Source organism: Camelus dromedarius, chromosome 11 (assembly GCF_036321535.1).
Source record: "Camelus dromedarius isolate mCamDro1 chromosome 11, mCamDro1.pat, whole genome shotgun sequence".
NCBI classification, from domain to species: Eukaryota; Metazoa; Chordata; class Mammalia; order Artiodactyla; family Camelidae; genus Camelus; species Camelus dromedarius.
Genome location: NC_087446.1, coordinates 20,402,237 through 20,415,986, shown reverse-complemented (window position 1 = coordinate 20,415,986; position 13,750 = coordinate 20,402,237). Strand labels below are relative to the sequence as shown.

Below are 13,750 nucleotides of genomic sequence, written 5' to 3'. Positions count from 1 at the left end.
GAAAACTGAAAATCCAAACAATAAACGTTTCAACACTGAATAATACTCAAAGTGCTTACACAACCTGTACCTGTCTGTATTTCCTTTATGTGGGGAGTACTGTCTTGAAAACCTTGTTTTTCAGTGTGAATTGAGAAGGTATACATTGTGGCAGGATCCAGGTTAGAGAATGTTGCTGCTTCTTGAAATACCTTCTGGACCTATCCAAAAAAATAAATGACCAAGTGTTGATCTAAGAAATGCACCACAATCAAGCATGAGCAAAAAAAAAAAAAAAAAGTTGGGGGTTATTTGGTTTCACTACTATCTGACATAAGAATGCAGTAATATTCGCCTTAGTATTAAAGTTTAATTCTTCCGAGAGCCCTAATAACATACCATGAAAGCAGCAGCACAGTTTATGCATGTGATTTCATAATGCTGAAAATTCCCATCAGCTCGATTCCAGAGAATTTCTATGGAAGAATCTGTAACTTTGCCTTCATGGATATTTGACGGTGCTTCCAGACCTACCCAAAACACACACCACACTTAAATTCTTGGATGTTTTCTAACTGGGTTTTTCTTTTAATGTATCCCTTCAAAGGTAATAAAAATCACAATGTAAAAACGAACAGTGAAGTTTATTAATGAACTATCTCTCTATTCTCATTAAAAACAGTTGTTTACACCTACAACAGCTTAGGAAATATGATAATCAATTGCAATACTCAGAGTCATGGTAAATACCATTACATGCAGCTAACTCTGATGTTACAGCAAAAACTACGTAAGAGCAAATTCACAGGAGCAAATGGACAATATTCAATGGAGGAAAAAGAAATTAAAGCTTCCTGGAACTATTTAGCATAAGCTATAAAGAACAGAGAGAAATATGAATTCTAGACAAAGTAAAAGAATCTCTCTGTACCAAATATTGGTGAAGCTGAAAACAAATTTCATCTGGTGAGTTTTAGTGTTTATTTTCCCAGTGGAAAGATCCCATCCAGCACAGAGGAAGATAATTATTACAGAAAAACTGGAAAAAAAAAAAAAAAAGTCAGCCTTTAACTATTACCTTATATATTGGCATTTCTGCTGATTGGTATCATTGTATTGATATATTTAGATGATCAAGCATTAATTAGTTTTAAAGACAAGAACTACCAAATAGAATGATGCCCACAATGATTTATAACAAGAGGGGCAGAATATACGTAATAAAAGTATTTTAAACATTATAAACAAAAATAAAATATAAACATATACCAAGCTGATTATAAATATGTCAAAATGCTCCTGGAATAACATGCTTTGTGATATCAGTTTGAGATTATTTTATGGAAAAACTGAGTTTCAACAGTAATGGAAGGATTACATCTTGGAGGAAGATTTCGTATAGTGGTACGATTATATATGTGAAGACTTACAGACAGGAAAAGCAAATCATGAAGAACCTAGACATGTTATGGTCAGAAATAGAATGTTTTTAAGATTCCATGTGATTTTTCTATGGCACTTATTACTCTTTGCCATTCATTTCTACATCAACTGGATGGACACTTTAGATAAATTTCAAGTATCCAAAATGTTCGAAATTAGTATTTGTAGAATTTTTGAGTGACTTAAAATCAAAATCAGTATGACTCAAAATGCAAGTATTGAAATGGACAAATATTATAGCTATCAATTTAAAATATTCAAAGAGGTAAAGAAAATTACGCACCAGGTCTTTTTTCTGAGAAATGGCATCATGGGAAGAGCAAACACACACTTAGATTATGTGCTCTGAGAGACACAATCAAGGCCCCAAGGCCCCAAGGCCCCAAGGCTCAAAATCTAGTTCTTATAATCTGCCTAAAATTACTCAAATTCCTCACTCTTGGATAAAGTTAATTGAAAGTTCTGATTAATATGCAAATATGATTTTTCATTAATAGATACCTAAGAAAAAATTCAGGACTTCTCAATTCTAACAAGTTCAGCTCTATCCATATAACTGGGCAATTAAAGAGCAGGCTCTCTAGTGAGGTTTTTGCCATTGTTTTAAAGGATCTTTGAAAACGACTGCATCAAAGTGAATGCTGACTATTCATCTGAAACGGCACACAAAATCAAATTCAAAAAGACGCTTAGGCAAGTCCTAAAATACTTACATGTTTTTACTGTAGGCACATGATACATATTACTTAATTTAGTCCCGCTGATGGTGGAAACAAAGAAATTATATTCTGTGCCTGGGGTTAAATTGTCAACAGTTATTTTACTGTCGTGTTTTAGAAGCCTGGTTACATTTGGCCCTCCTTCAATTGTAATACATATGCCATCAAACACTCCAACATCAGGCATTTGAACAAATAAGATTATGGAGGTACTATGACTTTCATAAGGGATAACAATTTGAACTGGTTTGGGCTCTGAAAGATAAAAGGAGACATAATTAGTGTTTTCTTAAAACTTTAAGCATACTTGTCTATGGTATGCCTAGCATGTTCTAGAATTTGTAAAAATATTAAATGCCTATTCATCAAACATATTTACTAGGTCTGCATTGGAGAACATTATGACAGACCATAGGTACATGCATACTGGAAGTACCTAATTAACTTTCATTTTTTGATTCTCATTAATAGTCTGAAAAAAAAACATAAAAATCTGAGATTTTGCATCGCTTTACCTTTTTTCTATTTATTAAAAAAATACTTTTGAAAACCTACATACTAGGAAGAATGCTCAAATAAAGTAAATAAGGCCAGATTCCTGCTTTCAAAGAGTTTCCCCAATCTCAGAAAAGACATGCGCAGATCACTAAGTAGAGTCCCAAAAGGTTAGAGCTGAGCTGGTGACTTGAACCAAAGGCCGTTGAGAATAGCAGAGATAACTGGGGAAGGCTTTCCAGAGTCGGCGACGATCTTTTATCTGAGTCATTATAAGACAGTACAAGTTTACCAGAAAAAGCGTGTGTGGTGGGGAGAGGTAAGCAGGAGGGAATTCCAGACCAAGAGAAAAGCATCAGCAAGGTATGGAAACCAAAAAGGGCACCATCACACATTCTGGGAATATCGCCTTCCTCCAGCTCTTTACTAGAGGGTAGATTACTAGCCACCAGTATTTGGCATCTAGTTTCTAGTTACTAGTCTTTGGCAAGTTATTTAGTCACTCTGTGCCTTGATTTTTTTTTTCCTCCCTAAAATGGGAAGGACACTAGTAGCTACTTTGCAGTAGGGTTACTGAGACAATTAAATGAAAGATTGTATTTATGCATAAAGTGCTCAGAACAGTTCCAGGCACATGGCAGGCACTCAGGGTGGTTCAAGCATAGGGTGTGTCCTTGGATCAGGGACCAGGCATGACAGGGCCACCTCTGAGGCTGTGAGGCTTTGCATGCCAAGCCATGGAGGTCAGGCTTTATCGCTTCGGCACAGGGATTTTGAGCAGACTTTTCATTTCCTTTTTAGGAACACAGTTCTGGCAACAGTTTGGTAGAAGGATTCATTTACATTTTATACTCTCCCCCTGACCTCTACTAAAGAGCTTTACTGTACCACAATCCTCTATTCTGCTATTTACAGCAGATTTGAAATTTTAGATAGTTTCTCTTCATGTCATTTTTCCCTCAGGTCAATTTTAATTTTGATTCTTTTTTGATAGTTTTGGATTATTCAGTTATCATCCATTATATACTTAGGTCTCTCTTTCTTCCAAATAGATGTCTTTTTTAAAATACACAACATGAAAAAGGTTTTTTTTTCCCCTCCAGAGAATAATTAATTTGTGTGTGTGTGTGTGTGTGTGTCTGTGTGTGATCTGGTTTGCTATAATGCAACTTGTTCTAAATCACTGTTAAATATTTGATAATGTGATTCTGTCATTTTACACAACGCCAGTACTGCCTAAAAGGGATTTCAACACACATCTATAATTAGCAATATAGAACATAAAATCTGTGCACTATCTCCATCAATTCATTCAGCTGTAATATATAACTTTCTCTCCTTTTCTGTTCTCGGTGGTTATGAGGAAATGTTCAGTATCCTAACCATAACACATTCCATATGGTATACTAGGTTTCAAGGCACTTATACCATGTTTTTCTCCTTCCAGTTATATTAACTTTCCTTTTTCTGTCATCACTAACTTTTGTGGGTTTCCTCTTTAAATTCCTTACAGCCTTCTTCAAGATGCAAAGCTCCTACAGTAAGTCTGTCTTTTCCAAGGCTAGCATGTATCCCACAAGTATTCAATCCATCTGAGTCTGTGGACAATGATCTGTGAAAGCTTCTAAGTGGACTTTGAGCAGAAATTAAAGATCTGGGGATTGAAAATAAATGGCCAGTCTACTGGGTGCTAAAAACACCTTCTAGGGAGAGACAATGCTTTAAATAGGCGTAGTTTACTCTAGGTTCCAAAAGTGTGCAGTTGGTGGCATTCCCTCCAGTGGGTAAATGTGAGGTTTGACATCACTTCCACTCGTCCAGGGAAATGTAGTCAATGGTGTGAATGCTTGACGTGTTAAAGCAGAGGGAACCAAGGCTGGAAAAGTGTAGAATAGGACAAAGTTATTCCTTGTTTTCAAAACTATGCCCTGAACCTCTGGAAATGCAAGTGGGAGAAGATTTCATTTAAAAAAAATAAAAAGTACTGCCGCATTCTGGTGGAGTCCAGTGGGTCTCCACCTCTGTGACCATGACCCCTCTCCTTATAGTTTCCTGCAAAAGCTTTTTCAAAAGAAGTGGCAGCCCTGAGAGCTGTATGAGGATTTTTCAATAAGTGATAAACTGAACTGAGCCAAAATTCAAAGGCTTTTATTATAGGTAAGGTAGAAGGAGGTCTCAGGGATGCCCTGTCAATCTTAAAATGTATTCTTCTACATGGAGAGGAAAAAAACTCCAGCACCAGCTCTCCTACAGCTCTCCTTCCCTCAAGAAAACTTGGGAGTCGGTAATTCCCCTGATAGAGAGAGACCACATAAACAGCTAAAACAGCTTTACTTCCCACTAAGGATGGCCAGAGCTCCTCAAAGCCATTACTCCACTCCTGCAGAGAAGTGAAATTCTAACAACAACAAAGACTCTCACAGGGCTTGCTTGGTGCCTCAGCCCTTAAGTTATACTAACTTCATAAAGTAGATAAGTTATCATGCTCATTCTAGAGAGAAGGAAACTGAGGACCAAAAAGGTTGAAGGACTTTCCAAAGGACATAAACTGATCATTGTGGAGCTGGAATTCTAACCCAGGTAATCTGGTTCTGAGGTCTGTCGTCACAAGCACTACCTTCCCCCAAAGGGCACATCTTATGGCTCAGGGCACCATTATAACTGACTGGACATCAAGTTTTGTTAGTTGTTTTCAGAATAACATAGAGAAACAGAGAAGTTTCAAAGGGGGAAGGAAAATAAATGAATGCGTAAATATTTTCCTACATGTCTGTAACATGGACAAGTTCATTAAAAAGTAAATCTGCCTCTACGCTTGACTGCCTCAAAGTATATGGAAGAAAGAGAAACAGGACACTGTTAATAATAGTTACCAACACGTATCTGCTGAATGGATACGTGGAAAGAATTCATTTCTACCTATGCACCTTGGGATAGGTTAGTATTTGCTTGATCATCTTGACACAAGTAAAAACGATGAATGATAAATAACCAGGTGATGCCAAAGGTGACTATAAAGTTTAAGAACTGAACAGAAAGACCAACGTGATTATAAGAAATAGTGTGGTACTTGAAGGAACTAGAGAACATTCACCAGAAGGAAAGAAAATGTAGACACCAGGAGCGCCTCATCGGTGTTTCCAAACATGCGATGGCCTTTCACGGGAATTAGGGAGTAGATTTGCTCTGTGAGCCTCTGGAGAACAGGCATGACAGAGGAAAACGACGGGGAACTGTCAAAACAGAACGATCAGGGAACTGTCTACTCTGTGAGGCACTGGCAAGAAGATTTCTGTTCTAATTTCAAACCCTAAAATTCTCTTACTCTTCTTAGGATTTATATACGTTAATCCATGTTGGATAGCAGTTTTACAAATAAGTACCTGAATTAAACAGAGTCACGAACTATGAGTACATCTGAAGCAGAGAACTGAGTAAGATTTCAAAAGAGCTCACTATCTAGAAAGGAAGGCGAAATTTTGTTTTAGATGGTAGATGGGTTAAACATGCTAAGTTCCCTAGGGTCAAAGGAGAATAGGACTTTAGAGTTGAAAATGAATTTTAAAATGTATTTGCATGCTTGGCATGCATGAGGTTCTGGGTTCGATCCCTAGTACGTCCATGAAAATAAAAAATAAAAATGTATTCAGTGATCTAACTCTTATGGAGCAACAACCTAGGCCCCAAGACAATGTGGGGAAAATCTAACCTCATACTCGTAATAACTGATAGCTCTAAGACCCCAATTTGTTTCCCAATAATGCATTTTGCTTTGGTACTTCTGACTATAAATTGTTGTTGGGTTGTTTAATAGACATGAAATGTTCATTTTCAGCAATATCTCTTTCTTAGTTTTATTTTTCATAACTATTTCCTAAGATAAATTTCTGAGAAAACCTATGTAAAGATAATTAAGTACGGAAGGACCATGCATGAATTTAGGTTTAATCTTTGGAAGATAAAACAGGAAAATCTGATGCTGGTTGAGAGTGGACACTGCTAATGTGTAATTTTTTGGACCAATTGATTTTTTTTTTCCACCAGGCTGCCCTTACTGTTAGCCAAAAGGCCTGTGAGGTCCAACGATCTTGCCTTCCTCAGAGTCACCACTATCCACCCAAATTGGTTAAGTCAAGACCTAAATTTCTCCCCTCCATGACTCATCACAAGCCTTCATCATCAAACCTCGGACTCCCTGCTTTTATAAAATAAAATGTGTCTACTGCACTCCATCTGCACTTCCCCATCTTGTCCACCATAATCTTTTGCCTAGATTCTCCAACACTCTTACCCAGTTTCCCTACTTCCTTTCTTTTACCCCTATACAAACCATTCTTGGCACATATCAGGGGAGAAATTTTTGACACACAGGTCACATTGTCATTCTCCCGCATAAAACCCTCAGTGGGTTTTCCCATTGTCCTCAGAACAGACTCAAAAGCATAGCCTACAAGCTCCATGTGATCTGACCCCTGAATACTTCTCCAATATCATTTCTTACTACTCTCCTCTCTTCCTCAGACACCACACATTCTGGCCTTTTTGTTCTTTGATACACCAAGCTTTTCCCTTTGTGCTAACTGTTCATGCCTCAAGTACCCTTCCTCCGTCGTGATCTGCTCTGGCTCCTTACCGTTTAAGCCTCCATTCAAATGTTACTCCTTCTATTACAGCCCACCTACAGCTGAAACCTCCGTCCCTCTTCAATCACTCTTGTAAAACCAGGAATGTCACTTGCCATACAGTTTTATAAGGATTAAGTCATTAGCCACCAAAGTTGCAGACCCAAAATACACCAGGGAAGGAACTCAGTACGAAGAACAAGATGAAGCACCCTGTGCTTTGGGAAAACAGGCAAAGCAGTCCCTTAAACAGTTACATTTCAGGAAAAATTTTTATGCCCCCATATGCTTGCATCTCCCCACACTTAGAATAGCACACAAGTCATTAACTGAAACACCTGTACCTCGTGACTAGCAGTAATCTTCTACCGAGATGTACGCTTAATTGCACATACCCCTTAGCCAAAATTAAATAATTGTAACCCTCCTATTATATAATAACTCTTCCCCGACCTCTTCAGAGCAGTCCCTCAGAGCTCTCCGAAAGGATGTCTTTTGGGCTAAGTTCTCAGTAAGATACTGAATAAAACTCAACTCACAGCTCTTACATTGTGTGTTTTTCTTTCATTCAACAGAGCACAAAAAACATTAACTGAGATACCTGTGCCTTGTGACTAGCAGTAACCTTTTACCAAGATGTATGACTGATTGCACATACTGCTTAGTTTTTTATTTCAGTGGAGACACTGTACCGCATCACTTTGCCATTTTCCCTCTTAATGTTTATTACAATTTATAAATATTATTCACTTTTCATTTCCCTTTTCTTTCTTCCTCCTTATTAAATTTTCAATAATTACTTAGTGAATTAATTTTATTTGAGAAATAAAATGGAATTTTCTCATTGGTTTGGCCTTAAATCTTTTATACACTGTCAATATTTCCTTCCAATGTGCTACAGCATGCCTTTGTTGATGCAATAAAAATTATAAACACTTAGATAGCTATATGTCAGATACTGTTCTAAGTCCTTACATTTATTAAACCAGTTATTCTCAGGACAATTCATGACACACATTATTTTCTCCCACTTTACAGATTTGGAAACGGGAATAAACAGGTTGAGTACACTGCCCAGGATAACTCAAATAGTTGAACCCAGATCCAAACCTAGGTAGTATGGCTTTAGAATTAAGTCCTCATCACAACCAATGCTGACTATTTACAAGTATAAAGTAGTTTCAGGATACAAGGGGTGCAAATTGATCCAGAGCCTGAGGCACACCAGCAATCTACTTAAAAAGATAAAACCTGCTACCAAAAGGGTCTATCAGAAACTATTTTACAATAACCCCAAATCAGCAAATGTATGTTAAGAGTGAAAAGTATTTGATTCTTACTTAGAGTTTGTTGAATAGTTACCAGCTCACTCAAGTTCCCATTCATCACTGTCGCCATTCCAATGTCATATGTCATTCCAGGGATTAAATTATCAACCTTGAATCTAGTAGCATCCTTTACAAAAAGCTTCCTGACTTCTCTTATATCTGATATGGCTTTGATTTGAATGTAGACCTCATGGCTGTCTTGTGGGGGTTCCCACTGAAGAACTATACTGTCCTCTCTCACATCTTCAAGTTTAGCATAAACTTTCAGAGGTGGATGAATACCTTGGAAGAAACAGAGAAATAGATACACACATTTATTGAAAAAAACCTCAAAGCAATATTAATTAATTTTTAAAGTAAATTTGATGAACCCTTACATCACCATGTCTTGTAAAGGACTCAACTTTAGAGAAAAATATGTCTTGTTATTACTATGCAAGTATTGGAGAATTTTCTTGATACTCTATTGTAATAACCAAGGGAAATACTTTGGCTTATCTCCTTGCACAATTTATTTGAATATCAAGCCTTGTGATTTTTACTACTATACCTTCCTCCTAGTCTCACTGTCTTGGGATATATGCTCTCCGTAAACTTACGATAGTTCTCAGGCACAATGATCAATCTTTAGTTCATCTTTATAAGAATAACTATGCAATTTTAAACTGTTCAATAGTTTTACTTTAAATAATCTTTAAAGAATTCTCTACGATTTTCATAATTACTTTGTTTTTGGAACCTGTAAGTTGATTTTTATCCTATTCTGAAGTTCACTTCCTTATCCAATTAAACACTACATTTTAATTTCTCAGGAAAATATTCTGTGCCAGACCTATAGTCTGTTCATTCCATGCCTCAATCTCACAAAATTGGAGCTGGCCTGACTTTAGGTGTTGAAATTGATTATGTAGAATTATCAGAAAATTCCAGAATAACTCAATTAGAAAAACTATCTACAAGAGTCCAAGTTTAAACAACTTCAGATATTTTTTCTTATATACCTACAAAACCATGAGTCTAACTCTACAATTACTTAAATAATTTTCTGTACCCTCCTGTGCATTTTTATGGGAGAAAGTCCATTATTTTCCCCACATTTTCAAAAGCTCTATTAACATAAAAGTTAAATTTTAATGAACAAAATATACTCAGTAAATATACCCTTCACCCTCTGTGACTAGTGCACATTTTCTAGACTCTCAGTACACGCCCCACCCCCACCCCCCAGCAATCTAGCCATGCTAATCTACTTGTAACTTCCTAATGTTCAATTGTCAGTGTCTTCAAAAAGCCTTCACTGGCTTTCCCAGATACGGCTAGATGCCTCTTCTTTGGTCCTGTCTACACACATGCTGTTTGCGCCACTTGTCACATCCTTCACCTCCCCATTCCCACCTGATTATTTTTGACTCTTCCTTTGTGACTCAGTGTATTACTCCTCCAGAAAGATTTTCATGACTATCCCTGTACCCTGAGTCTGGGTTAACTGATCCTGCTCTATGATCCCATAGTATACAGAAGATAAACCCTATAATAGGAATTATAATCTAGCATCATTTTAAAAAATTTGTCTCCGTGCATTAATATGTAAGCCCTCTGAAGGCAGATACTAGTCTTATTCATCTTCGCATTTCTAGTACCTGTTTCAGTTCCTGACACTTTAAAAAAAAAAAAAACCTATTGAATGACTGATGAATGGAAAAAAAAATATTGCCTCAACCTCAGGAAAGTAAAAGGGCATGGGAATACTGAATCCTAGACATGCATGGCTGCGTCAGCTTATGGTCAAGATACATAGCAAACGGTGCAATTAAATGTGCATACTCACAGGTACCCTTCTCCTGCCCCTTATTTATAGGTACATATAGTGGGAGATTTTAACGTGACTTCAAAATTAATGAATCTGTGAGAAATCCTAGTAACTCTGCCTGTCAGTTAAAAATGAAAGCATCTTCTTAAAGTGTAAGAAACTCAGTCAAGCATTTACCATTTGACAGACGCTTGGTCTGAGCTCAGGGAAGAGAAAACATCTGCTCTCTAGTATCCAACTGGAAAAGAACTTTTCATTAGGATTTACTTCTCATTAGGATTTGCAACACTCAATGCATGTATCTTAAGCATTTGCATTCGGGAAGCATGAAATAATATAGTTCATTATTTATCTTGCAATTCATGACCATTATTATTTTCAAAGAATCCCAAGAATTCCCAGTGAGTATGAGAGGAGGTTAATTAATCTATGGCTGTGCATGTGCGCGTTTTCCATTCCTCCTCCCTCAGTTCTAGTATGTTTAAATTTTAGCTGGTGAAATTTCAATCGAAGAACTTTGGAAACAGGCATGTTCTATACACACGCATAATACACACATCACACACACAGGGATATACTGCCAAACGTGCTTGTTACAGTTTCATAAGTAGTGTTCTCTTTTCCAAAAAGACTGACTTATACTTAAGGGGGTACACAGGATGCTCAATTAAAAGACAGACTAATGATTATATTCTAGACAAGGATTCAAAAACTGCCACGCGAAGGTGAGTGGAGGTTGGAAACGCATTTGCCAGAAGTCCTGGGATGACACTGCCCCCTAGAGGTCAACTCATAACACTGCGTGAGAAAATAAAGAACGACCAAAAAAAAAAAAAAAAAAAAACGATTAAACGTTCAGACCTATCTATTGAATCTAGTGCTATTAACGAGAACTGGGTGAATTCATCTTCCTATTTTCGGATAATTTATCTTCCAGCAAAGGCACATACAAAACATGCCTTCTAGGAACGCTGGTAGGAACAACGCAGATGTTTAAAGAGTTCATGTACGTCTAAATGAATTTAGTATTTAGAATCCATGCTTAGAATTGTGACTTCACATCCAGACAAACGTTCACTGTATTTGTACTCACGAAGGATCAACATAATTCCAGCAAAAGAGTGTTTCAAAATATGCAGTTTTTATTTTTTGATCCAAAGGCAAAATGTGCCCACGCTTACCTGTAACAGCTGAAATAGGTTTCTCAGAGCAGCTCAAAGTTCCTCTTTCGGCTACACTGAACAGATGTAGCAGGTAATGACGGAAAGATGTGAGATTTCCAATTGCTGCTGATGTGTTGAGTTTTTCAACAAATACTTCCTCTGATTTATTGTTCTCAACATCCAAAATGCTCACAAGATAGTGATGAAGAGACATGGGCTCTGGAGCAGCCCAGTGTAAAAATATTTCTGTTGGGGTCACATGAGTGACTGTGACATTTTGGGCTGATAATGGACCTAGTAGAAAAATAGATTAAAAATAAACCAGAGAAATACATCATATTAGTGATACGGTTTGGCTGAGTAATCTCACCGCTCAGTACTTCCATGATACTCTAGTTTGGAGAGAAAAGAAAACTGGATTTAAACCCTGGCCCTTCCTAATTATATCTCCAACTCCCTGGGTACATTACTCTCTGAGCTTCAGGGTGGTTTTTTTTTTTCTTTTAATGTAAAATGGGAATTATAGTCTAATTATGAAGATTAAATGAGACGAAGACTGTAAAGCACTTGGCAAGGTGTTTGACACACAACACTGTTCAATCATTATTAGGAGCACCACCAAAATGCATCCAGTGAGCACCTATCATATAGGTCTTTAACTTTAGTCTCGTCAGACCAGAGGGCAGGGACTTCGTATCATTTATTCTTCATTCCTAACATCACCGGAATGCTGGCATTCATCCTCTTACAAAAATATGTTCCAACTCACAACCATTTCATCCAGTGCCAGTGGTTTTCTTAGTTAATCCCTCCAGATTAATTTTCTTAAAACAGCACCTTGCACATAGTCTCAAACCCATATCCGTTCCCTACCCTCCCAATACACAGACATGCACACATTCTTCTTGATTCCTTCTTTAGAAGCAAAAGCTCAAGCTCAAGAGTTAAAATAAAACCATCTGGGTTCCTGAGTAGCTTAACAAAGCATGTTAGTCTAGTCAGTTTATTTAACCTTTCTGAAGCTCAGTTTTTCTCATTTCTCAGTATAGCTACTCCCGTGTTGAGATAAAGAGAAATGAAATAGTGCATTAAAAGTGTTTGTAAAAGGTAAAGCAAGTCTTAGAAACTATAGCCTTCATGGATTTCCTTTGCTTCTAAGGTCAAGTCCAACCATCTGGGACAGAGACCCCTCGCATGCTCAAATCTGACACCACCGACCACTCAAACTGATTTTAACCCTCATGCCTGAGAAAATCCTCTTCAATCTGCATTATTCTTTTCCTACAAATTCGTACTTCCATTTTTGCTCACAACATGCTTTTCGTCCTTCAAGTCCGAATCTAAGCTTCTCCTTTCCACGAATCTTCCCGTCATCCACCCTCTGAATCCCAGAAAGCATTTATTAAATGTACCAGTGATTGGGAATTTAGGTAACTATATTTTGCTATACAGTTTTGTTTGCATTTAATTCTATGCTTTACTCATTCTCTCCACTGTTAAGTCCCTTAAAGTCCGGGGTGCATGTCTGTTTCTCTCCTGCTGTTAGCACGTATCAAAATTCAGTTTCCCTAAATTTACTGTGAACCGGACACCAGTCTAGCTGGTACTGTAATACAAACAAGATATGATTTCTGCTCTGATGCATGTATAGGTTAACAAGAAAGACAAACACATAAACAGATTCACTGTAATTTAAAGTGGTTAAAGATACAGGTGTGCCCAGAGGGTTATGAGACAACAGCAGACCTTCAGGAATAATGTGCTAATGATGACATTTAGCATTTGAAAAATTATACTTTCAGATGTCTTGTACTTACGTGTTTCGACAATGAATGTTGGACTTAAAGTAGTTTTTGCCCCTGATTCACTTATTGCAAAGAATAAAAATCTGTAAACATGGCCAGGAGACAGCTGGGTAATTGCTCTTTCTGTAGTATTTGGGGGCACACTTTCGAAATGTTGTTCTTTTGTATAACTTAAGTAATATTTAATGATAATTTTATACTCCAGTTTCAGCCACTTATTCAAATTATTCCAACCACTCAAATTATTCCAACTAAATACAACTTCAGTTGTTCCAACGTCCTTTATATAGAACAAGAGATTTCCCGGCAGAGAAGGTGCTAAAAAATAAAAAAAAAATTATTTTTGATTAGAAATTGTAAGTCTATCTTTAAAATAATAAAAGAGT

The 13,750-nt window shown here is 37.1% G+C and overlaps 1 protein-coding gene across 1 annotated transcript; it reads right to left on the bottom strand.

Annotated features, from left to right (window-relative positions):
* Positions 1-366: 366 nt before the first annotated feature.
* LOC135322449 (tenascin-R-like) lies at positions 367-12,933 on the bottom strand. Its single transcript, XM_064491230.1, has 5 exons — positions 12,855-12,933; positions 11,578-11,853; positions 8,599-8,868; positions 2,136-2,396; positions 367-509 (listed from the first exon to the last, which is right to left on the bottom strand). Exons 1-5 carry the CDS (start codon positions 12,931-12,933, stop codon positions 367-369), a joined length of 1,029 nt encoding a protein of 342 aa, XP_064347300.1.
* Between the last annotated feature and the right edge of the window lie 817 nt (positions 12,934-13,750).